Genomic DNA, 26,917 nt, shown 5'->3' with positions numbered 1-26,917 from the left:
TCCAAAAGCCTTTTCCGACCATGGTTTTTCACATTGCACACTCAAAATGTCAGCCTACCTTGGTCATTTGTAACATACTAAATCGCAGTCGATGGCTGCAATGCAGCAGCATGCTGGGGGAAGGGCAAACAGTCTGTCTCCCTTTTAAAAGGATTTTTAAAGAGTCTTGATTAGAAAGTATAATGAGATACCAAAGTCACAGCAAAGATGATCTCTCTAGAGACTGATGGAAAACAAATTAAGATGGTGCTTTTGTTTTTAATTATTATTTTTCTATCAGTCCAAAGAAAGCTCAGTGTACCCGTAAGGCACAGGAGTTGGACTCCATGTCATTGATTTTTTTTTCTTCTCCTGTCATATTTGAATAATGCAGATTTTAATCGTGTCAGCACACAATGCTCTGATCCCTTTAACACCAAAGCCTTCCAGCACTGTACATGCATTTGATTTAGAAAATGGCACAGAGCTAAAAGCTAGGTACTTTGGTCACGTAAGTGTGTGTGTGTGTGTGTGTGTGTGTGTGTGTGTGTGTGTGTGTGTGTGTGTCACACACCATGTGATTTGATAGATATCATATCTATGACCTTTGTTTTTGGCTGTGCATTCATAGGGTGAATCATGGATTGCAATGATTTTTTATAAAATATCGTATCAAATACATATGTGGAATTACAAATTGTGAACACAGTCACTTTTAGGGATTCATTTTAAGCGAACAAATAGGATAGTTAATAATAAAGATGCAGACCTGTATGAGGTAAAGAATTGAAGAATACTTTGTTTTGACATCATTTATTTGATTATACTGCTTTTCTAGAATTGAGTGCAGTCATCTAAATACTGGCCTTTATTTTGCTCTGTTAATTGGAGCATGTTCCAGGATAGTGAATGGGGGAGAAACATGAGACTTCCAGGACATGAGAAACAGATGCTCTACAATACTGTGGACACTGATACCTTTCCTGGGAACGACATGAATGAGCTGAAGAGAAATAACTGATATGTGGAGAAAGAAAAAAGAGACGTGAGATTGCGGTGAAACCGGAAAGACAGGAATAAATTGTGACTGAATTGAGTCTGGCCTTCTGCATTTACACAAAGGCCTGATTTAGTAAGATTTCTTAAGAATTAAAACACTTTGAAGTGTGTATTTTATTGACACATAACTATTCCACAGGCTTGGTAAGCTTGTTCATATCCAGTGTGCATCTCATTTCATGCCATTAGTCGTGCTACTGTATGTCATATCTCATTCATGCATACCAATGTCCATTTTAATTAGTCATTCTGGGTCAATGCAGACCTCTCCCTGCTTTAAGCAGCGGTGTGACAGATGTGTGAATGAAATCACGTGCTGTTCTGTGAGTTAAAATGGGCCATTAGAGCCATTGTGATGAGACAACAGCCCCTCTATGGTTATAAAATGCATACAGCCCAGTTCACGGAAAAGATGGTTTTAGCGATGTTACAGCATTAATTACTTTAGTTAGAATCCGCTTGCAAAAAATAAAAGGTTCTGCCTAAAAAGGTTCATCCCAAATTAAATTCAAACCCATTATTTCTCAAAAAATCTAATGAGGCATTTTAGTATATTAGCATTACAATTAATTATCATAATTATGCCCGTGCATGAAAACACATTTAATAAACCCATCCTTTTGCATGTCCATACACATTTTCTCTGTTGCAGCTGACAAACACTCTTTTCCGAAGCATTATAACAAATTACAAATCTGCGTAGTTTCAGCAGACCTTGCTCAGCCTGATAATCAGATTCATTTGCCATTTTGTTTTCATGTCATTATTCATTCTCAACTAATTCTATTTGTATTGCTTAAAATAGAATGTGAGATGAGGGCAGAAATTCAGAGACCAGACTAGAATATGTATACTGCAATCACACTCCAAGCTTTCCAAATGTGTCATACAGCGTGCCATTCAAAAGCTCACAGCATCTGCTATGGAATCTCTAATACATGATACTCTGTTGCGCGTAATGAGTGTGAATCACTCTTTGGCCTTTGAAAATCTGCTACATTTGAGTTTTGATGAAAACTGTATAATTAAGTTATTTTTAAACTATGTGGATTTGAGTTAATACATAATGGATGTTGAAGTGATGAATGTTTCAGTTACATTAGTGTTCTTCAACCACCATTATTGATTATTGTATGCCCATTTTACAATAGCTTTTACAATTACTGTATACAATGATATTTATAATAAATAACATATAATAAAACAACAACAACAACAACAACAACAACCCTAAAGACAGATTATATTGAGACCTGTCAATCAATTCCAGAATGACAGCAGGGTCTGATATTTGATCAGGCTTTTGTTCACATTTTTAGATATAGGATGTTAAGGCTTTTATTGACATCTAAAGAAGGAAATGATTCCTCAAAGTCTATTCACGCAATAATCTTTTAAAACATTTTTCTAAATAGTTGGTTTTTGTGGAAGAATACTTTTTAGAAGCAAGTTTAATATCTCCATTCGTGCACTTCGGCAGTTTTGGACCTTCGTCTTCCATACCATGTTAATTATTTGCCACCACAGCAAGGTTTAAGCCTTTCTTAATCATCAAAAGGACTTTCACCTCAGCCTGGAGAAAAGATAAGCCTTCTATAACTATAACATCAGATCTTGTATTACATCTATTATAATTACTTCCCATTATAAATATATTTATGGTCTATAAATGAACAGGTGTTTTTTTTAGTGTTCCAATAAATTAATGTTCAACAAAACTCCTTGCACAAACATACCAAAACACATGTATTCAATGATTCTGGACCTCATTAGTAAAGAGAATCCCTTCACAGTGATGTCAGGAGTGGGACTTGACAGAAATGTGAATCACTGTCCCACCTTGTGGCCAAACCTAGAAATGACCTGTAAAGCAGGGACGAAAAGGTTATTGTTATGGCTATCTCTTAGTGTTTCACATGAATTAATGTACACAGAAATGCTTTGGATAGTTCATAACAAGATTTGACAAACATTGAGAGAAAGTAGACACTAAAATATTCATACATACTGGGGATTTCTTTAGGTGAGACTTCTTGAAAGGTCTACAATTAAATGTTTGATTGAATAGGAAAACAAAAAAGATTCCCTGCCGACTTCTCTCAGTTCCGTTTAATCTCGGCCCATGCTGAGATGTCAACAGAGCTACTGGACATTTGAAGGGAGTGGCGCTTTACACATGACAGTGATTTAGACATCCTTTCAGAACTAATGAATCTCTATCCCCAATTTCAGTGTCCTTCTTCATCCTTCTGCTCATGCAGTGACATGTTTATTTAGTAGAAACATTCTAAATAGATCCCAAAGAAGTCTCTTTCTTCTCACTTTGCTAGCTTTCGACACTGCTGGACAACACGGCTGGGAAGCCTGGTAACTACTGGTAGCTAGCGGCATACTAGCAACACTCAGATCAATTTAACAAAGTCAACAACAAACACTTCTAATAGTCAAACATACTTTATTATGAAAAGCACAAAGGGGCTCAGATACAAACAAATTATCCTCAAGTATTGCAAAAAAATTATAATCAACTGTATTAAGAAGCCTATTTTACACAATGTAATAAAGTGTCATCATTCTGGAGTATACCCATCACACAGCCAAGTATTGATTATCATTAATGTTCACAGGAGGAGTTACTTTTTCCACTAACAAAATCATCAGGGCACTCCTAAGAAATAAAGCACAGATAATTCAATAATTGGATTTCATGTGGCAAGAAATATTTATGTAGTTTTTTATATATATATATATATTGCATCTTTCAACAGGGTAAACAGTGCATAAAGGACTGGCAATGTAGATTATTAATATATAATATAAACTGGAATAAACAAAGACATCTTCAGTGTTTTGATTTTTACTGGCTATATTTGTTTTAGTCTTGTCACAATATAAACTCAAGCACAGGATAAAATGCAAGGAAATGACAAAGGACATTCTCTGGCAGTATTGGCTTAGGTCAGCTTTCCATTACAAAAAATATATTTATAAAGAATCTGCTTTACGGACTGTGCAAAACAACATTTACATGCGTGGAGTAACGTGGCAATTGCTCAAGCTTTTGTTTGGATCAAGCTATTTACATGTGTCCCTGATAGCTTGTGATTTATAATTCCTGTTTCTCTGAATGCTGCTTTAACCGGGACAGACATGAAGGAAAACTGTAATGGATGGCATTGTGTCGCTGCATCAGTTGACCCTAATAGTACAATCTCCATCTTGTTAGTCTCACTAACTCACAAAAAAGTGTATTTAATCCCTTTGCGCTTGGTTTGCGAAGAAGAGCAGAAGTAGTGGGATGTTTATGTGCCGTAATGATAGGTTAGTATTAGAGTAAGCCTGCAGGCAGATTTACATTGTGAGTCATGATATTGATATGTGTTAACCAAACACTAGTTCATTAACTGTTTTCTTAGATTGAACTTCTCCATGCATGAACACCCACCTATTATGTACTGTAGGTGCTTCCTTTTGTGAAACAGAGAGTAAGTGCTCCTATGGCACGTTGTCATTCTCCTCTGCCTCCACCAGGCAGGACCGGTCTGAGTCCAGGACTCGGAATGGAGGGTGGTATTCAAAGGGCGTGAAGAGAGAGGTACCTAGATTGCGCTTCTGGTGAAGGAACCAAATAACTGCGGAGACTCCCATGATGGCCACCACGCTGAGAATGACCAGAGCAGACAGCAGCGCACTGGGTTCTAAGGAGAACAAGAAACAATGCAAGGAAGGTCACTACAATAAACGCTAAATCACTGAGGAATAAGTAAAGAAACAGCTAAATCAGCTCAAAGGTCGACTTACTCTGCTTGACTTCCTCTGCCTCTGAAGAAACAAAAAACACATTGTGAGGCCAGTGGAAAACTATTTTGACTATATCTCCTGAAGACACATTACCTCAAACGTTTGCTACATGGACTTAAGATTTAGAAAAAGACTCAGGAAGTTTATGAACATAAGAAAAGGTCTAATAGACATTGTGACTTACATGTTGTACATCAAAAATTCGAATTCAAAGGAGCTTTATCGACATGACCATACTGTAGTATTGCCAAAGCATGTTGTATTATGTGTAACGAGGTAAAAACGATACATGTGGCACAACAGCAAAAACATACATGCAACAAATATCAATCTTACTTTGATCTGTTTCGCAGACCACTCCATTCTCTGCCTGTTCCAGGCAGCTGACATTTTCCCATTTTCCTGTGTTGGTGTGCAGGGCCACACATGTATCCAAGGGCATAAGGTCTGATGGGGAAGAGCTGTCCTCCCAGTTACTGAATCCTACAGGTTTCTCACCAAACCACTTCATGTTGTCACCTGACAGGACACAACAACATTAATCCAGCACGACAAGAAGCAATAATACAGCCACTACCTTAATAATGTGAACCATTCATGTTTGTGGTAGCTTAACATAATTTACTAAAGTTGTGCTAGATTTGAATACAATAGGAGTGTTTTCATACAGCATTTAAAACATTAGACATTGTGTCATGTTCTCTAAAATAAAGGAATAACTTAAACATGGAGCTGACACAAATCTAAAAACATCTGCAATAATTTTCGAGTTAAGACCAGTTAAGATTTCTTTGTCAAACTACTGTCTCTTTTGTAGAATTAACAACATATAATACCCAAACAAATAGACACCTTTCCAATTATGATCAATTGACTTTAAGACAAAAAACTTTATGATAAATAAAAACATCCCCTTTGAGATACAGAGTTGGTCCTCCACCTAGTCACCTCCAAACAATTGTTAAAAGTTGAATAACCTTACTGATTGTTATAGAGAATCAAATTCTATCTCCTGGAAGTCAGCCAGCATGTCTTCACAGTCCTCCGGTCACATGGCACTTACCGTTTGTGTCATAATACATCCCCAGCCAAATGTTGACATTGTTTTTCCAGACCTCTGGGCTATATTTAAAGACAAAGTCATTCTCCTCAGCACTCTGGATGGTCAAAAGCTCTAGAAAAAGAACAGCAATGTATGACAAGAGAGTAAACATTGAGAATACACACAATCCATTTGCCATTAACAAGATAGTTTAAAAAGTAAAAGTCGTTGGTACCAAACCCTTGGCAGAGAGTTTTTGCTCTATCAAAAGTGTAGCTTTTGATTTTGTCTTCTGCTCCATGGACAAAGTGGTAACACCCGTCTCCAAATGGCACCCAGGTGCGTCCATCTGCAGGGCAGTCTGAGGAAAAACATGGGACAAACTATGTATTTATTCGTAGCTGTTAATGATAACTTAAAAGCTACAGGATGAAACATTTATAAAAAAAACATGTCAATTATAACTGACTGAAACTAACTTCAAGTTTCTGTAACAGAGGTGAAACTTTATGTACAGTTGAAATAACCCTTATGATTAGTTTTAACTTGTGACCACTGTTCCTCTTTATCAATGCAGTTGTGTCATGTTTGGCAACTGGTGTCTTGCTTTTCTAGACTTTTATACACGTATTGTTTTCTGCTTTGCTACTGCTGCACCTGTTAATTGATAAAATGGTTGTCCCCTCAGTGGTGCTCTTACTGAAGTTACAATAAAAACACAATGTCAAAAATGTTGCCAGTTTATTGAAGAAGTCTCATCGTTGTAGCAAGGTTTAAGGTGGTTCTTTATTTACTCCATGGTTATTACTCTTCCAGTTTTACTCGTTTGAATGTCAACACAACCAGTAACTCCTGTAGCCTACATAAGAGGTTACTGCCTAAGTTAGCCACGAGGCAACTTAAAAGCAAAATAGAAAAAAATAAGATGTCCTTGAATACACCCACTTCTAACGGGAAACACGGGTTTATAATTTGCTTAAAAAAAACTTGTATCGCAACCATAGACTGAATATACAAAGATCGCCACCCAGGAAAGCACAACACTTTGAACGCAGTAACTAATGCTAACCCTGATTCAAAAGTTATGTTGCCATTAGCTCAACAACAGTGTCGACATTTGGGAAATGTGCTAACCGTAGGCTACTAGAGCTGACGCCTTATCGTGATAAATGGAACAAAAAGCAAACATAAGTACAAAGAGCAAACAGTTGCTGCAACGTAGGCCTACACAATGCTAAATTCAAGATACCACGTTCATTTAGCTTAGAGCGAATATTTAAACTCTTACCTCCCGTCAAACCCAATCGCAGCTGAAGAAACAACACAAGGACACAGCATGTAAATGATAGGGAACGCTGATGCTTCTCCGTTGACTCCATGACAGAAAAGATAATATTATATAATAATGTTGTAGCACAAACTAGTTCTCTGACTGTTTCCAACCCTTCTCTGTACTCTGTTTGACTATAGTGCCTGTCTGAACTGAAGCAGCAACGTGAGCGAGATCCCACCCACACACCACCCACCCACGCACGCACGCGCGCGCGCGCACACACACACACACACACACACACACACACACACACACACACACACACACACACACACACACACACACACTAATACTGTACACACATAACAGTAATACAGCCCACAAAAAGGGCCACAACACTACTAATAAATACTGTGTGTACACTCACAAGCCTGCACTGATATATAATACCCTTAAGGTTTTGCTGTTGATTCATGTCCTTACATTGCTTAACATAGGCTTAACGTATGCTTAACACACACACACACACACACACACACACACACACACACACACACACACACACACACGCACGCACGCACGCACGCACGCACGCACACACACACACACACACACACACACACACACACACACACACACACACACACACACACACACACACACACACACACACACACACACACACACACACACTAATACTGTACACACATAACAGTAATACAGCCCACAAAAAGGGCCACAACACTACTAATAAATACTGTGTGTGCACTCACAAGCCTGCACTGATATATAATACCCTCAAGGTTTTGCTGTTGATTCATGTCCTTACATTGCTTAACATAGGCTTAACGTATGCTTAACATATTGTCAACAAAAAAGGCAATTTAAACGGTTGGGATGTTATAACAATCTAACATATCTAGCAAGTAGAAAATGTATGCAAACAGCATAGAGCTAATGAAAAAGCAGTGTTTTTAAAAAAAAAACAGACCTCCAGTGTCAGACTATAACACACACAAAAACCTCTTGGTGGTGCTGCAAGCACAGTGGCATATTGTCCCAAAAATCATAATAAGGAAGAAATATAATAAACAGAATGTTTATAAAAATCCAGACTTTGCCTAAGGGAGCCCATTATAAAATGGTCTAAAAATAATAAAGTTGTACTGTTAAATATATGTATATATTTTTTTTTAATGATTCTAAATATAGTGTCTTGGCCCAAATGTATTGAGAATGGTTTTGATTCAGGGTGTTTCCTATCTGAGCAGGTGAGGAGGGTGGGGGTGCCAGAGAGGCTCAGGGGGGGAAGGGGTTTCATCTTCATTGCTTGCAGGCGCAGGTGGCACAAACACAGACAGCTGGGGGGTTAGTTTTGCTCCTCGTCTGGAGCTGGTGGCTTCCCGTAGGGTGGCACAACACTCTGCAGGAGACCGTGTGGACCCATCTGCCATGGCAAGGCCTGCTCACAGATGCCCCCTCCTCCCACCACAACGTACCTCCTGATACCCAGAACTCACCCTGTCCAGGCCACACATATTGTCCACAATACCATGCGACAGTGTTTATATAGTTCAAAATCAGAAATATTGGTTCATGTATGTGTATGGTATGAGATGGTCACGGTCACAATAATGGTGTCTGCTATATGGGAGGAAAATGTCATCAAAGTGGCCTCTGTCAGCTGCTACGTTCATGGGGGAACAAAACATGTTTATTTTCTTCTCCCATTTTTGTGTTCTTGAACATTTGTCAATGAAAACCGACCCATATATCTTTTTCCACTGTGTTTAAAAATAAAAACGATAAATGCAGAGATATACATGATACTTTCCATCTCCGAGGTGTTGGGACACCTCTGTATCTATCTTTTGTAAAGATACATTACTTTCAAAATGTTATTTAACACTTGCATATTATAAATTCTAATAAAACCAGATTCCTTATTAACAACAATCAAAATGTGAGAGACAAAGTCAGAGACTGTGTTTGGACTCAGCCTTGCAAGCTTAAAGTATATTTTACTGGCAGACTATACCAATAAAGCATTTATTTAATTGTATTGTTTACACTCAATTATAGGTGAGCTACCGTTTATTCTCAATCAAATGTGAAAACACACACTCTGGGTTCAGGACGAAGAAAAAAGACTCGACTTACAATCAGTTAAAAGTTGAAAATTTTAAAAGGTTTTATTCAAAAATGTTAAAGAAAGGAAAAGAATAAACCTTAGGCAACATTCTACTGAAAAACAAAAGTCTTTGGCTTTAACAAACACTACAAAACAAAATTACAGAGGAAAGATTCCTTTAAACTGTACATACAAGTTACCACTGGCAATTGTGTGGCACAAGTTTAAAAAAAATAATAAAACACTAAACTTTCATATAGCTCTATGAAAATCTCTTATTTTCTCAAGCTGTCTGTACAACAATCTTCATAAATTAGAACTTTTTTCATATAACTTAATGACTGTTCAACATGGTGGTAACTTATATGAGCATGTTTTCTTATGTGCACTTCTGCAACTCTTGACCCAGATACTATGGCACTTGGTTCAGACGCCACTAGCAGCATTCACCTCACAAGACAGTATTACTTCTCAGTCTTAGGCATTACACAGAAATATCAAGTATAATCACAGCAGCTCTTTACATTTGTTGCACATCCAAGTTAACTATAGAGGAAATGCTGCTGTGAGTTTGTCTAGACCCTCGACAAAGCAACACACATGTTTGCTTAAAGGAGAACAGATCCAGTTAACCCCATGCTTTGTTCTCATTGTTTAAACAATTTTCAGCCTCTGGTATTTATTGCCATGAAAGCAGCTTAAACTATGAAACTGGATGTTTGAATATGAGCAGGAACATGTAGTTGCCTACTCAAATGATTACACTAATACATCATTAAAAAAAAAAATAGGTTTGAAGGAAATCAAAAAGTATTCAAAACGACCTATAAGGAAACAACTGTATGTGGCCAGCTCCTGAGCGTGGCATTGGGTCTGCAAGGTGGGGCTGGACCTGCTAACCCGACCTACTACAGAGGAGAAAGAAAACTCTGAGGTAGATAACTGGTCTCACTGACCACCAGGTCGAATCACAGGCTTACTGGAGGATACCATAATGAAATATAAGCCTACTTTAATCCACTAAGATCAAAACATTATCTGAATTTTTCTTTTAAGAAGGTTGTAATGCTCACCTATAATAGTTTAAATGTTCTTTCTTTTCAACGTATTCATACCCATGATGCATTTTTATGTGTGAAATTAATTTGTTGCACTTCATGCTTGTGTCCGTACTGTACTATTACCTATGAAAACTGAACCTTATTGTACAAAAAAGGCACACTATCCAAACTGCAATCTGGTTTGCAGAGTCACTTGTGTCCTGGGTTGAAGAGCTAAAGGATTTCAACAATGTACTATTTCACAATCTTTGGTGAAGTTAATTACAACTGAAAGTGCCCAGGTTGTTTCCTTTCAAAGAGCGAGGTGCAAACACACACACGTAGTCATCTTATTTTACACCCCCAACTCGCTGAACTTTTGCCTAAGTTATTTTACAAGGCTGCAATTCGTTTTTTTGCACAATCATAAGTCTATGTTTTTTCTGTTTGTTTATCAAATGTGAAAAAGACAAACCCCATCAAAAAAAACATAAACATCACCCAAAAAGACAAAAACACGAACGACAAACAAAACACTTTTCCCTTCTCATTCCCCCACCCCACCAAGTTCAATTTCATCTACTCTACAATACCAAGTAATCAAAAAGGCAAGATTCAAAAAGGTAACACAGTCCAACATCCAGAAACATGAAAAGTCTTCTTACTAAATAAATATTACATTGAATTAAATCTCAGATGTGGACTCATTAAAAACGCTTTCTCTAAAATGTCTTCTACTTTTCTATTAGTTTTGTAGGGGAAAGCAATAACACATTGATTTAAAAGATTCGCTAATTTCCAAGGCAAAAGCTCTCAACATTTTGTTTTGCTTATTGCTGCTCTCTGTGGTCAGTGTTTCATAACTATGAAGGCAAATTTGAATCCGACAGCAAGATCAATCTAAAGTACTAAGAGAAATCACTTTACAAGAAAACAACACGTAACACTTCACCAGAGCAACACTCACACAGCAAGCACAAAACATCATTTTCAAAATGTCAAAAAAGAAGTCAGGAAATATCAACAAAAACATATTTACTATCATGCACCTTGAACAACTAGTCCCGTGATACTTCTGTGTATCCTGTGGCAATCCTCGGTAAAAAATAAACGTTTTCTAGTATGAAAATAAAACTTTTTCAAAACATTTTTTTGTATATATATTGATGAAGTCAGATATTCTCTCTTAACATGATACCAAAAATAGTCTCACTTAAACATTTGCAGAACCTGTGCAAAACAGTGAAAAGATCCTCAGCATCCGTAGACATGATTGTTTCAGCTGTTGTTCCAAATGTTACCTCAGAACTACTTGGTTTGTTGGTAGGAATATGGGGAATGATTGCCGGAAGAGTCCACTTGTGACTGTGCGCCATTTTCCTGGAACATAGAGTAAAATAAAAATGAACTTCTGTTTTAAATAGCGATCATCCTTTACATTGCATTACATGGTATTTGGCTTTCATCAAAAGTGACCTACATTCATCAGGCTGCACGTACCTCTAAAGGAACATTTGATGTCTGCATGTGTGCATACTGTGGAATATATGCTCCTTGCATAGCTGAGTTTGCCGCCATGAACTGCACAATAAAGGAAAGAGAGACATGTTGCATGTTCATTTACATTTGAATAAAGTGCTTCAAACACCTTGTTCCCAAATAGGTATGATCTGTGGGCTCATATGTGATCCCATGCAAAGTTCCCTTACCGTTCCTGCGTTGCCCATCGAGAGGTGACTCATCTGCTGCGCAAGAGGGGCCATCATGGAAGTAGGCTGTAGTGACATAGATGGGTCCATAGAGGGCGATAACACAGTACCCTGGAAGAGGAGTGTGAGAGGATGAGAGGAAGATTTGCAGCAAAGTCATTGAAGGAATATTCCCCTCTAAAACTGAAATACTACTGACAAACGAATCAATGAAAAATAAAATGCTAGAATGACGAAAAGGATGCAGAATATCTAGGGTTTAAATGTATATTGCAGGATTGGATTTCAGAGAAGGGAAGCAGAGTAATCTCAGACTTAACATGTAATGCCCACACCAGAAGGGGAGTAGAGACTAGTTGAGCAAGTTGTCTAAAAGCATCTTGGCTGGCCTGATGCAGCTTGTAATGTTTTCTACTCTGACTCAACGCAGGAAAATACTCTTCGCTCTCATTTCAAACCCATCTGTTGTAAGATATTCGTCATCTGTCATCAAATACACAGCTTCATTTAGTCTCTCCAAGGCAGTCGTTTTTACACTTCTATACAAACACTGCAGTACTGTAAATCCTCAAGGGTCCGTGGCACCTTATGTGTAACTACTTCTCTCCCATATTGTGACCGTCTGTTTACGGAAAAAGGTTACGCTCGTGTTACAACCACAGTGATGAAATAGAAAAAAAGGGACGCTTACCGGGTGGGGCAAGATGTAGGGTTGATGAGCCATCCAGGATGGGTTCTGCATCTGGAACATCACACAACTCAGTAAACACACTGGCATTGCACAGCTGCTATTTGCAGAGATCACATGCTCACTGGCAACTGTCATGAAAGGGCCACTGTGCCCTTTGTCACATATTTAACACACACCTCCAAAAGCCCAGAGGACAGGTTCCTGAATCCTGATGACACATGGCTTACAAACACGAATGCTGAGTTGCTATGTGTGAAATGATGAATGGAAAGTTGTATCTTAAAGTAAAGCTACATACAATCTTTCAAAAATATTCAAACCTGGTATGCTGAAACCGGAGACATGTAAGGAGACATGGATTGAGCAATCATCCTGTTTGAAATACTGTATGCTTGTTGGAAAAATCTGAGGAAACAGAATAAAGAGTCATTAGTTAAGTTTAGGAAATAATATGTATACTGACTGCTACAGGGGAATATAATCTGTTGTTGTTGTTTACCCATTTTGCAAAGCAGCTGCACTGGGATCATATGTGAGTGTCATTCCAGCCTGGGAACAAAAGAAAGCACAGGTTTGGCAACTAAGCACAGACACGCAACACCGACACACAGCATCATCCTGCATGCAACAAGCTATTGTGTATCTATTGTGCTCAGACCTGAAAGCAGGTGCCTGAGAAAATACAGGATTAAAATATAGGAGTGACAGATACATGCAATATATTCCTTAGGATCTTTTTTTATCACCGAACAGCACAACTCTAAAGGTTGTAATGTCAGTTATTCTCTCTGCTGTTAAATCATTGTTGATACACCTGGATACACCTCATTTATTATTCCTCATTATGAATTGTTCCACATCACAACCTACCAGTCTAGAGTCACCGTCTCTTCCCCAGCCGCGACCACTCAGGACAAATCTATTCTGATTTTGACGCTTTTTCTGTCCACCATCAGCAAACTTGCACAGCAAAGGTTCAGATGATACTAAAGAGGGAGAAGGGACAGGAGAATAATGTAAAATGTTTGTCTCAGAGTAACATAATCACACACACACTCCTGTCTCTTATTGCTTGCTATACAGACACTGACTCCCCAGAGTCCGGGGAGTGCACATTTACTCGGCGGCCTGGGAACGCAGACATCTAATTTGGCAGCTGTGGAGCTGTAATCCCCTCCCCTTCCTAAAGGAGGCAAGGCCAGCAGAGACTATTTCAGTCTAATAATCCAATTTAAAAGCTTAGAGAGGGAGTGGATGCCACACAGATCAGCCCCCCCACTCTGGTTTTCTTTGTCTGTGCTCTGCCACTTAGTGCTGAATGTATGTGAGCAGCAGACTCACTGACTCCTGTTGGAGGCAGGAATCAGTCGGCAGTCCACTTCACTCTGCCGATACACGGCAGCCATTAACAGTGTGCACATTATAGTCATCACAAGACAAATGCTGTTATTCTTTTTCACATATTACTTTCATGGCATGGCAGTTCAACTAAATATGTTTTCATTACATTTCTGCAGTTCGCTGCTAGGAATGTTCGATGAGTTATACTGTGTTCTTACCTGGAACACCTGCAGGTGTTTTAATAAACTTTCCATTGAAGTGAGAAATGACAGCATCACATTTTTCAGTTGACTCCATCCTGAAAACATAAAAGACATACAGTATAATTATATCAAAGACAACTGCAGAAACAAAGATTGTATAGGTGCTTTCCAAAATCGACTTCCTTTCTGGGAAGGTGGGAGAGGTGGATCATTATGAAAGATTGTAAGCTCAAAGTGTACATTCTTTCGATTGCAATCAACTTGTAAACCTTTCACCATTGTGTCCACACAGACCTATTAACGCATGAACATGTTTGTGATGTCACACATGACCCTGGCCTTGCCTGTCAGGTATTTCAGTAAAACGTATAATTAAACCATCCAGTCATAGTGAAACTATTTCTTAAAGGAGTTTCCATTTGTCTATACATATGTGCTCTCTCCGCCTTGTTCTTGGCAACATAGCCATGTGTTTTTAGGTATTCATTTTAGAAATTAAGCTCTTTCTATATTAAACTAAGAGGGAGAAAATAGAGAAAATCTGAAAAAAATGATGATTTTATTGCATTTGAAAGCTGTTCTATGGAAATGCTTTAAGCAATATCCTATCATTGGTAGTGGATATTACCTATACAGCATGGATTTTAACCCTTTGGTATTGTTAACATTATTCTATTAGACATTTAAAATACATATTTACGTTGCCGCCAAATGTTATGAAGGCAATACTGCCACTAGTCCCCCTTTCTATGTCGTAACGTAATTTCCATGTCACCATGTAAAGAGGTCTCTTTATTCTATTTAATCACATCAATGTATCAAATTTTATGTCCTCTAGTTTGGCTATTTAGTTGTTAACATGTTATATGTGGCACCAGTATAAAAATACGTCAGAACCATGAGTCATTGACAATAAATGACTGACCTTGCAAAGCCCACCCCTCTGCTGCGTCCACTGGAGTCCCTCAGGATGCGTGTGGATATGACCTGGCCGAAGTGCTTCAACATGTTCTCCAGTTCCTGCTCATCCATGGACATGGGCAAGTTGGAGATGTAAAGGTTTGTCGGGTCTTGTTCTTGTTGCTGCACAAGGAAAAGAAGGGGAAACAGGAAACCAGAGGTAATGAAATTATTCGGGAAATGCTTGAAACACGGGAACACATAAAACATTCCTCTGTAGTATCAATTTCACACTGGCTTTGGTTACAAGGAGGAAGATGGGAGCGGTGGAGATTTCTCTTGCACTGTCATATGCTTTCTCCCTGGAAATGGCTAAACATTTAATAGTCTCTAATAAGGTCTTCAGTAATGGGGTTAACATGTCTCTGCTTCTCCCCGTCTGTCTCTGTCTGGGCTTTTAGGTAGTAAAGGGTCACTATATGAGCAGTGATAAATAAGAGATTTGCATGCAGCCCACGGCGGCTTGAGGCTCACATCAGCTGATTTCTCGCTGTATTTTAATAGCATCAGCAGAAACATAAGACACGGCTACGACTCCCAGGGGAGCGGCCCCTCACCATTAATATTCATCAGTGATGTGTTATACAGAGTCGGCTACAGGGACAGCTTGGATTACTAAAAGTAATACACTGACAGAGAAATCTACATTTCAGAATTAAAGGACAAAGATGGAGCCACCGCCTGCTCTGCAACCAAACCCAGGTTTACCTTTAAGGCCTTTGGTGGGGGGGATGAGCAGCAATATGGCTAAGTGTCCCCTAGATGACCTCCCGCTTAGGCACTTGATGAATTGTTAATAACAGGAAGCTGCTTTCTTTCTTTTCAGCCATAGTAGCTCCTCTGTTTTAACACAGACTCTCTTGCCATGTTAAAGACATTTTGGAGAAAGAAAATCACGTATGTGAAAAACAGCTACGAGAAATGCAAGGACAATAATGATTGCAGTGAGATAAGACTTCTCGTAGTCCTTTGGATGGGTCACAAACCATCAGTCAGGGATGAACTGTGACTGATGCATGTCTGTGGAAGAACAGCTGATGAAGATAGGTGTGGCTGATACAGGGGAGTTACTCTTCACCCTCACATTCACCTGGTACTGGTAGATGCCTGGTCCAGCCTCAGTCTTATTCTGTTGCTACTGAGCAGCTCCACTGAAGCATTTGGGCCTTTAAGCTGAAGGGTATAACAATGGCGGTAATGGGAAACGGGGATGTGCTGCTCTTTCACTTCCTCTGGCAACATGTAGCCTGCTGATCCAGAGATTTATCCTCCCTCACCAAGTTTCATGAATATTGGCCAGTTTCCTTTTCACAATCTGACTGTTTGACAAAAACGAAACCAACAACTGAACCAAAAACATAACCTCCATGAGTGAGGTAAGAATGTCCCTTTCTTAATGGCATTCCCACTGATTAATAATACATTCTAAAATAATGTAATGGTATATTGTTGCCTATATTAATAACATGCTATACAAGTCTAAATGAGTCCCTTGTATGCATACAGAGAAAGGAAAGCACATAGTCAAGTATCGCTAGATATTCATTGAAGTAGCATATGGTAAAAAGCAGGGAAACTCTTATCGGGCCACTTCCCACCACCTGCTGATGAAATAATAATGAGAGAAAGCCCATCGAGGGCTGATAAAATAACAGGAAAAGGGACCTTTGTCAGAGTGTTCATTAAGTCCAAACAAGCTTCAGCAATAGTGAGAATAAAGCTAGAGTGAAAGGCTCACACTTTATAATGGCATTTACCTTCCACAATACAAAGATTAAACTTCAGCATGGCCCTTGGACCTGCTCTATTTTAATTAAAAAAATAAAATGGGTGCACAGAGGCATGTCAAGAAGCTCTACAGATCCCCAGACAGGGAAATGAGGCCATGGGTTCTTGCTCAGTGCTGTATGGGAACAAACTTTCCCCTGACTGGTTCCTGTTACCATAACAACACACAATTATTTACTTCCTTTCCTGCTGTCAAAGAGTTTAGGTGATTTAAGTAAAAGCCCACCATTTGAAAATACTATTCTGTGGACAAATAAAGCTGGATCTGTGTTGAATTACAACAGTCCACACACCATTAAAAGTTATAGTTTGAACTATTTCCATTAAAGCAAGATTTTGAACCATTTCAATTTAAGTAATACTTTAAAATGAAAATTACTTATTTATAATGACAATTTATTATAACTATTTTTTTCGTTTATTTGTATTCCCTGCAACCTTACGGTTGTTTGAACCATATTTGCTCCATAAAGCCTCATTTGAGGTATGTTCATTTTTGAAGTAGAGATACTAAATATAATCGTATGTTTGTTTGGAGGAGACAAAAAGACTAGTCTCCTAGTCTCAGCACGAGTACTGTATGTCCATATGGTGGATCATTTGACTGCTACATTATCCAGCTGTCAGCAGCTCCAATCTCTACATCCTAAAGTCTAGCAATTGGCACCAATCAGTCTGCACCCCTTCTTAAGCATGAAGCCTGGCCGGAAGCTGTAGGCTAACAGAATACCTTTGCTAACTTTCAATCGGTGACATATTTAATAAGAAAGTGGTGGAGCACAGATGTTAAATGTATTCAAACTATATTTACTATACTATTAATGCAATTATAGGACTCAAACTACATTTAAAAAAGAAACGGACATGGGACAGGGTAGAGAATTAAACCAATAGGACGAAGGCTCAGAGTGCAGCAGGTGGAGGGTAGAGATACTATTGATAGAGCAAACAACTCACTAGAAAAACACATGCATTCAAGTGATCTCTTTGATGGTAAAACAAATAAGTTACGGACATTGTGACGTCACAGGGTATTTCAAATCAAGACACACGCACTATTTAAGGCCAAACTTGCGCCTTATTAAATCTGTTGGTAAATTGTGCAAATGCATAAAATCAAATAAAGTTCCACCCACACTTATGCACAAATATCCACTTGTTTCAACACATGATTCAACCCTCAGAGTCACTACCGACCAATGGCTGGGCAGCATACACCCTGCAGTCACGGATGCCAGTCCTGTTATTTAATACCACGTAGATTAGGTTTAGTTCGCCTCCCCAGCCAGATGGAGGAGAAACCGTGTTACCGGGTGACTTGCATGTGCGTGATATACGGATTAGACTGTAATGAATCCTCACCTTTGCCATCTGAGCTTGGACACCAGTGGTCTTCAGGGCAGCCACAGCTTTCTGAGCTGCAGTGGGGTTGTCAAAGTCCACAAAGCCATATCCTGAGGAGACAAGCAGCACAGTTATAGCACGATATTCTAAAGCAAGCACAAAGAAACGACTAAGCATGCACTGACCTTTAACTCTCTGCGGTGGATGGTTAATGGTGTGTGTTCATTTGTGGGTGTAGCATTTTAGTCAAATAAAGTTTTACATACAGTGTGTTACTATTTAAAATGTACAGTATGTATGTTTATACTTTTACACTATAGGCATATCTAAGTGTGTGTATTTTAGGCATGCAAATAACGATTATTTAATTATGAATCATTTTCTTTCGTATATCTAATGTTAGCCTATAGCATAATTTCCATAGATAACCTTAATTACCCAGAGCAAATTGTGATGCTATCCCTAGTCTGGTTATGTCCGGCAGGAACTCAAACAAAACCACAAATGACTAACTTTTGGGAAAAGTGGAACCAGAGAAAGATATGATAAATACATTTTTAAAATACACTTTCTGTTAAACAATCAATTAGTTGTTTCAGTTTAGTGTATTTACGTGAGCTTTTGTGTACATATTTGTCTGTGTGCTTTTGAAACTAGAGGTAGAATAGCGCTGATGATGCAGATACCAGCGTGACGTTCATGGCTCAGGTCAGCCTTTTGTCCTGGGGGGGACGGACGGACGGACAAACAGGGTGAACCTGTAGTCCATAACCTCAACTACAGCTGCTATATTTAACCTATTCGAGCGTAACTATGGCGATCATGTCAGTGCTCTTTCAGCTGAGAAATGGGTCACTTTGGTACCAAAAGTTTCATGTAAATCTTTGTCCAAGTAATTAATATAAATTCAGAATAGTTGTGAAAGTAGTTCAAATACAATGTTGAGAAACTCAAGGTCGCACAAAGTCTTTGGAGAAGCCGTCGGAAATTCAGTGAGAGCTCTGTAAAGGTCTTTAACAGTGTCCTTTTCCCCATTCACTGAGAGACATCGATTAACTGGCATCTGTATAATCCAGAGGAGAGTGACAAAGCATTCTCTTAATCCGATCAGCACAAGAGAGAATCAGTAAATCCCTCTTTAGTCAGATGGGCAGTCTACTAGAAATCAACCAAGGCCAACACTGTCACTCAGCAGAAGGAGGAGGAGGAGTCGGCCACTTTTTCCCCAGGAAGCACCCGCGGCAGTGACACATTAACAGACAAGGGCTGAGGCTTAAAATAACATGAGCTGGGAGGCAGCTTTAAGCAGCCGAGCTGTTTCCTGACATATCATCTGACACAACTGCATTGCTGCTGAATGACTTGATGTTTTCATAAAATTACCGGATGTCTTCCATTCTATAGGAAGTTTAGACGTGAAATCCTACAGGGAACGTCATTGGTTTAATGAGAGGTAAGAAAAAAGTGGGACCGTGTCATACAGAGAAAAACAACTTTACACACCTTTACATTTGTTTGTAGTCTTGTCCAGGATGGCCTTTGTTGACACAATTTTGCCATACCTAGGGGAGGAGTAGAAAGGCGAGGCAATTGGTAGCTGGATTATGTATGAACCAGACAGAGCCAGTTATAAAACACACGGAGAGGGAGGGTTGAGCAACAACCGATGACATCACCGTACAAATATGAGAAACAGGAAGCGGTTTTCATGTGGTGTAGAAAATCCCCACCAAGAGAGTGCAAAGCCAAACAGTCCCTTTTGAACTAAACCACTATCTTAAACTTCATAAAGACACACCAAAGGCACTATAGCGTTTTTTTTTTTTAAAGGCACACTATCACTCACGTATGCTTGTACGTATGTGCAGACCCCAGCCTAACCAAACACGGCGGTTATGAATTAAAAAGAAAAAAAAAAGTAATGTTGTCGGGTAATAGGCAAAACCCCCCCACTCCTTCTCCCTTTTTTACACTTAAAAGTCTCAAAAGCTTCACTCCTTTAACCCTGATTTCTTTAGGTGATTCAGTTTAAAGATGTAAAAACAGTCAAAGTTAATAATATGTGAGTATTGTTTTTTATAATCTATCTGAATGTTCTATAAGTTAAAATAAAGAAGAATAGAATTATGACACTTATGAGGCCAAAATGAATATGTGAGATATGTCTAACACCCAAAGTCAGTATCGTGTTGAGAAGAAAGGGCAAATAAAATGTCTGAGGCACCAGGGTGGTTTCTCTGCTTGGTAAATATAAAAGCATTCAGCGCACAAAGAGAGCTGTGGCCGAGCCCAGTGCTGACAGTATCTCTCCTTTATCTACACACATGATATATGAAGCCTCTGCTGCTGCGCCCAACAGGTGTGGTTTTCAAGATACATGTCTTCTGTCATATTCAAAAGGATCCTCAAATATGGCAGAATGTTCAACATTCACATATGAATCCAATTCTTTTTAAAAAGAGGATTTCATATGAAATAATTTTCAGCAGAAATGTAGGGTTCCATTTCTAATAATATAGACATGATATTAGAACATAATAATAATAATACATTTCATTTACATAGCACACTTTAAAAACAACGTCATCTCAAGGTGCTTCACAAGGCTATAAGGAGAAGATAATAAAAATAAATAAAAAGTTATCTAAGGAGCATATTGAATAAAATATGTTAATATATATATATATATATATATATATAAAAAGGTTAAGATCAAGGAAGGAAAGGAAGAACATGCACAAAAGTAAATGATAAAAAAGACAACACCCTATAACAAAATGGCATATTTAAGACTAACCTGTAACTTTTCAACACCTATTTTGTATTCTAACCAATATATGGCAAGCAGTTACTGCAAATTCAAACTAGATTCCAAAATGTAAAAAAAAAGGCAATAAGCAGCATCAATAGCAGATATTGATGAGAGGAAGTGTGGTACTCACGGCTGACAGAGCTTGACCAGGTCATGGTCTGTGGTTGACGGGGACAAGCCTCGGATGTATAGGTTGGTTTTGCTGAGCTGGTCCCAGCCTGCAGTGCTGCTGCTGCTGCTGCTCGGGCTGGGGGGAGCCATGGGGTGGGACGACGGGGCAACAAGTGGCTGGAATAGGTGAAGAAAACACAGAACAATGGAGTTACATTTTAAGTTCAGGCAGAGTGGTAATCAAACAACATTGTGTATCGTCATGGCACCAAATGATCAAGTCCGCAGTGTAGTAAAAGACCTTGGAGTACACATGTACAGTACATTATGCAGCAAGGGGAGAAGTGCAACCATGGTCTAGCAGCGTTTATCTACTTAAAATATCTTCAATAACTAATTTTGCAGCACTTTGGAGCAGCAGAAAAAAGCAATCAACACGATTTGAACATATTATCAGTGTGCATTTACACTTGTGTTTCCAGACATTTTACAGTTGTATCAAGGCTGAAGAAAGCTTACGGCATCTGGAAATGACGCTGATGCGGTAAGAGTTAACCAAAAGGCTATAAAACCAAAACAGTTCAATAAAAAAATGCTGAAACTCTGGCTGAGAGGAGAGCTGAGGGGAAATGCAGAGTTGGGTGATGACGTTGGGTAGAGATGACCCCTTACAAATGCACATTGTCATTTGGTCCAGTGTTAATGTTACAATATTGATAAAAGCAGATTTAAGTTAGTCTTATCCATGTCCAAGAGAAGTTGCTTGAAGATGTTGGAAAGATAAGGAAGGAGAAATAGCCTAGATAATAAACCATAAATGGCATCCGTGTGCCCTCACCAAGTCACTTGATAATGACTTTAGGAAAAGAAGTGTCAGTACACTCCATCATTAGTATATGGTTGGTTTTCTGACCGGTGTGAGGATTAATGTTTTACAGAGCACTGATCCATATCTGTAGGACAATCTCCATCACACCCTGGCAGTCAGCACATTAAGGGTCTACAGGGGCTTGTAGCTCTGACATCAGTGTCACACCAATGTCACCGTCTAAGAGGTGTACCAAATGAGCTATTCGCAGGTCAACATAAACAATCATCTCTGGATCTTAACCATAACTCTTATTAATGTGTCCCTTTATTGCTCAGAAGAGTTACTTCTTGCATGACTGTATCTTTTCCCTATTTGAAAAAAAAGATAATGTTGAACAGACTTCAACAACTGGCACTACGATTTTCACTAAGTATTAATATTTCATATTTATTTCATTTAAAATATATATATATTTTTAAATTGTATATCCCGTTTATCTAGGCCCTTTTTGTTTGTTTTATGTACATGTCACACTGTGGGACTGCGGGAAACGATATCTCAAGATTTCTGGATGTATAACACATGTAGTAATTTTGACAATAAAGCTGACTTTGACTTTGTTTCTTATACTAGCTGGAACTCAGGCCTGTTGTTGTGTGAAAGGAGAAGAAGTGAAAATCCTTCAGCGATTGGGCAATTTTGTGCTGTATGTTTACAAGACACAGATGTCGTAGTCTGAGAGCTCTCCCCTCCAGGAGTCTGTCTTTTTGTTTACTATCCTACACTGAATATCCCCCCCCCCCCCCCCCCTTCTCTGAGGAATCACAAGCTGAGAGGAAGTTGAAGGAATCTCAAGCATGAAGTGCTGACAGGATTGAGCAACCCAAGTCTGGACGAGAGGATCTTCTCTTGTGACCGGCAGCCTCACATAACTTCTCACTGAAACAAGTTTGACTTTTTCCCGAATGATTGGTGGCACGAGTCCCTTTTGCTTCCACCATAACAACACGGTATCTGTTCTCTAAAGCATAGTCTGCGTTATAACGTTGTTATTATTAACATGCCTTCAGTTTATGCTGCAAGCAAAATTGTTAAAGATAAAGATCTTGGGTGATCTGACAAAACCGCTGTTTAGTGTTCGCCATAGAGACAACAGCAATAATGTTGCTAATTTTGTTACATGAATATGTGTGACGGGAGTATTCAGAAATGTTTTTACAATTCTCGGAAAGCGTGATAAAAGAAGGCTGGACTATAATAATTGTGCAATATGTCACAGTTACTCTCGTGACTAGCCTTCAATTACAAACTACTTATGACGAGTATCTAAATGGATTTTCCTGATGTTTGTAAAACAAGGAAACATGACACACATATCAGAAAACAGGCCAGGAATTACAAGACGCAGACTTCCTAAATGACGCTGAATAGAACTTGTAATACCCGTTTCTCACCAAATTTGAACTAGTGATTTCAAGATGACTGTGATGGTGAAGAGGGGCCAAAACAATGCTGGCAACTACTGTTTCATTATTATACTATACAGTCAAAGTCTTCATGTACTGCACTTCATTTAACAAACAAAGTAGGCTATGGCTCATAATCAAATGGTTTTCCCCGTATCACTATAAAGTGATACTACAACTTATTTCTCAGCATCTAAGAGAGACTGGTTCTTTTATTCTTAACAGTCAATTACGAACAGGCCTGAAAAAAGTGTGGGGTCAATACTGTATATTTCATATTTCATATATTAATGTTAGAACTTGACGACAGGAAATGAGAAAAACCAACAATTAAATGTTGGGAATCAATGGGGCTTAAGATAAAAGCTTTAAGATCTAAAAAAAAACAAACAATTGGAATGTAACTTTACAATTATGTCTCACACTCACCAACCATATGAAACACTGAAGACAAGTTAGTATTTACAGAGAATTCCTGTCAAAGAGCCCTAAACTCCATGTCCTTAAAATGGGCTTCAGGTGAGTGCAACTTCCTTTTTATTCTCAGGGACTGGAAGTGAGTTCAGTTGTCACATATTTCGCTGTCTTCTCAGATGCAGGACTGTGAGAGGCTGTGATGGGAGAGGACGGCATCTTATCAGCCAGCTCCAGACCAACAGAGCCCGTCATATCCGAAGTGGAAATACGCAGGGCTTTCAGTAACAAGCCTCGCCCATGGCGCTCGAGCCACAGGATAACAGCATGAGAGCACGGCACAGTGGATATGCTTATTCAAATATTTTGGCTAAAGGGAGTTTTAAAAATCCATATGCAACTGGGACAAAGTGAATGCATCAGTGGACAAGCAGTCATCCATACTTTATAATTGTGTACAACATAGAGAAACCTACTGAAAGAGAATGTGGTGTGTTTAAGGTAACCTGGGGTTCATCATTGAAAGTGAGTTTGACAAAATAGAAGCCATCCAATGGTAGGCATACAACTAGGAAAGGATATATGTATGCTAGACAATAAAACTTCAATTTGGTCGAGTTTCAGTGAAGTGTTCTTCAATGCCAGCCCATGTGTATCTTTATCATCTAAAATGTGTAAAAAGTGATGCTCTTAGAGGGGAGAGCAGACTGTTTTGCCATGTCTCTCCGGCAGGGTTGGACCTGGCTGGACCACAGCCCGAACAGTAGGCTGTTCTCTTTATGCATTATCTGATGGTTCATCACACACAGCAACACCACACGGACAATTTAACTGACGTAACCCAAAGTAAGTTTTCTTTCTATTTAAGCGTCAGTTATTCAGCCTGTGAGCTGCTGTTAAATAGACATTTTCAGCAACTTTCATGAAGTCACCTTTGTGTTTTATTTAAGTAGCCTTTGATAAATATGAACGTATTTACGTTACCTGTTTGCGATACGGAGTCCTTAGTGGGTTTCCAGTATTGGCAAAAATCATCCTCAGTTCGAATAGGGGCTGTTTTTCTTTAGTTGAGCTACAATTTTCAAGCGAAATATATCAAACACCTCGTATAAGTAGAAATGTTTTTGACTTGGAAATCCTCCTTACTCCGATAATGGACACAGAAATGAAATGCTATACATACTAGCTGTATACATATCCTTGTTGTCGTCGACTATCCGGCAACAGAAACCTCCGTAAATTGTCCCAACTTCGATTGCCCAGCCCCGTTTGACTGGCTTCATTGATTTGCAGTCAGCGCTGCGCAGGAGGACTGACGCTGCCACGGAGGGAGAAACCATCTGAGCTTTGGGGTAGGGGCGTTCCCCAAACAATGTTCCCGAAACAGACTTCGATTATAATCAAGTCGCTCTTACTGAGATAATAGAGTATGATATTTCTTATTTAAAAAATACATGTTGGCATTAATTAACCACACAAGTTAGTGTTGTATCCAAACACATAATAGATAAACATTGTTTTCCCCTCTGTTTTTGTTCGTGTATTAAAGGTGCATACCAAACATTCCACCGTGCAGCTTATCCTGTATCTGATAGTCTGACAAGTTTCTCGGTGTTTTTGCGTTTAACCAGAACAAACTAAGCAGAATATATGCAACAAATGACAAACGAAATGTACTTCTAAGTCTAGGTTTAAACATAATTATTATTGGCAGTAAGGTATTCCATTTAGTAGGCAGCAATACGATGATCAATGAGCTTCAATAATGTAAATGACCATGATAAATTGGTTTGGTTTATGAAGTCCTGAATATTGGTTTTATTGTTATTCATAGAAATGTTGTAGTAAAAACGCATACATTTCCCGTACAACAAAGTTCAACACCCAGAATTAATAGAATATAACTAGTTTCTTCGTAATACAAAAAAGCATTTAACCATCACTTGCACAGATTACATGAAAGATTAAGTCTTTACACAAAACAATACAACATTCAAAAGTTATATTACCTTAATATATGTGTATTTGTTTATACATAATTTTGCTCCATTATGTTGAGTAAATTGGACAAATGTTTTTTTCACAATTTGAGTAAATGGTCAGTGGACAATTCCAAACCTCTGAAGAAAAAAAATCTGCATGACTAGAAGAAAGAAAGGAAATGTGGAAAGTTTGCTTAAGATTATGGAGATGAGTTGATAATAAAGGATCAGGTCTTGCAGCAGAATAGTATTTTGTTAAAAGAGATGGCTTATATTATGGACTGTGTGTAGGACCCTCTTAATGTGAGTGACAGCTGGTCGTGGTGGATTGTGTTTGTGTTTGGGGGAGGTCTTCATTGAAGCAGGTAAGAGGGACAAGCTGGGCTATAAATCAAAAGCAATCTACCCAGCACTGTCACCTGCTGATTGGAAAACCAACACTGGTGGCAGAAAATGCGAATTAATGGTGACCTTCAACGAGGTACAAGCACCATGCTGTGGGCCTATCCGCTGTCTTCTTCTGCCTTTATAGCCCCTCTAAACTGTTGAACCTTCATGGTCTCCCTGATTTAGTTAGTCGTCGGTAGCAGATGTTTTGCCTCACCACTATCAGCAACAACAAATAAGACAGAAACGATGCAAATCAAATTTCATCTGCATGGTTAAAGACTTGTTTTCTTCGACCTGAACGTGCACTGGTGTAATATCATCGAGAGTATGTGGTTCCAATTTAGCTGTATAATGAAAAATGGGGTCCTCAAAGCGGACTAATCACTGACATTATCCTTGAGAGACCACTATGACATCAGTGGCCTTTTTATGAAGGCATTGACACAATGTGTATACATAGGTGTGTGTTATGTGAGATGCCATTCCTACATGAAAGCAAAGGTCATCAGTGGAGCATGGAAAGGAGCTCACCAGGCCAACTGGAGTCAATGGGTCAGCATTAGAGGAAAG

General features: G+C 38.8%; 2 protein-coding genes across 3 annotated transcripts; both read right to left on the bottom strand.

The window, feature by feature from the left end:
- Nucleotides 1-3,473: 3,473 nt before the first annotated feature.
- cd302 (CD302 molecule) lies at nucleotides 3,474-7,375 on the bottom strand. The gene is made up of 6 exons (XM_079666080.1): nucleotides 7,170-7,375; nucleotides 6,117-6,242; nucleotides 5,903-6,013; nucleotides 5,176-5,358; nucleotides 4,840-4,860; nucleotides 3,474-4,736 (listed from the first exon to the last, which is right to left on the bottom strand). The coding sequence occupies exons 1-6, from the start codon at nucleotides 7,258-7,260 to the stop codon at nucleotides 4,534-4,536; spliced, it is 735 nt and encodes a 244-aa protein (XP_079522206.1). The 5' UTR covers nucleotides 7,261-7,375; the 3' UTR covers nucleotides 3,474-4,533.
- Nucleotides 7,376-9,320: 1,945 nt separating this feature from the next.
- rbms1b (RNA binding motif, single stranded interacting protein 1b) lies at nucleotides 9,321-25,278 on the bottom strand. 2 transcript variants are annotated; one of them, XM_079664593.1, is made up of 14 exons: nucleotides 25,159-25,267; nucleotides 24,960-25,047; nucleotides 21,304-21,461; nucleotides 19,865-19,923; nucleotides 18,380-18,471; nucleotides 15,195-15,352; nucleotides 14,285-14,364; nucleotides 13,596-13,711; nucleotides 13,225-13,274; nucleotides 13,046-13,130; nucleotides 12,726-12,776; nucleotides 12,035-12,145; nucleotides 11,826-11,906; nucleotides 9,321-11,705 (listed from the first exon to the last, which is right to left on the bottom strand). In XM_079664593.1, exons 2-14 carry the CDS (start codon nucleotides 25,008-25,010, stop codon nucleotides 11,634-11,636), a joined length of 1,164 nt encoding a protein of 387 aa, XP_079520719.1. In that variant the 5' UTR covers nucleotides 25,011-25,047; nucleotides 25,159-25,267; the 3' UTR covers nucleotides 9,321-11,633. The 2 variants fall into 2 exon arrangements, with proteins under 2 accessions (XP_079520719.1, XP_079520720.1); XM_079664594.1 differs by having other exon boundaries at nucleotides 12,035-12,100; nucleotides 24,960-25,278.
- Between the last annotated feature and the right edge of the window lie 1,639 nt (nucleotides 25,279-26,917).

The sequence above is a fragment of the Notothenia rossii genome, assembly GCF_949606895.1.
Source record: "Notothenia rossii genome assembly, chromosome: 2".
NCBI lineage: Eukaryota > Metazoa > Chordata > Actinopteri > Perciformes > Nototheniidae > Notothenia > Notothenia rossii.
Note: the sequence above shows the minus strand (reverse complement) of the source record. Positions and strands in the feature narration are given on the sequence as shown.

What these genes read in the sequence shown, in the direction of transcription:
- cd302 (XM_079666080.1), bottom strand. Translation starts at nt 7,260, where the DNA reads ATGGAGTCAACGGAGAAGCATCAGCGTTCCCTATCATTTACATGCTGT. An exon ending in GATGTATTATGACACAAACG is followed by an intron (nt 5,359 to 5,902) that starts GTAAGTGCCATG and finishes GTGTCCTGTCAG; the next exon opens with GTGACAACATGAAGTGGTTT. An exon ending in GGCAGAGGAAGTCAAGCAGA is followed by an intron (nt 4,737 to 4,839) that starts GTAAGTCGACCT and finishes TGTTCTCCTTAG; the next exon opens with AACCCAGTGCGCTGCTGTCT.
- rbms1b (XM_079664593.1), bottom strand. Translation starts at nt 25,010, where the DNA reads ATGATTTTTGCCAATACTGGAAACCCACTAAGGACTCCGTATCGCAAA. An exon ending in AACACCTGCAGGTGTTCCAG is followed by an intron (nt 13,712 to 14,284) that starts GTAAGAACACAG and finishes CTCCCTCTTTAG; the next exon opens with TATCATCTGAACCTTTGCTG. An exon ending in CTCCGGTTTCAGCATACCAG is followed by an intron (nt 12,777 to 13,045) that starts GTTTGAATATTT and finishes GTGATGTTCCAG; the next exon opens with ATGCAGAACCCATCCTGGAT.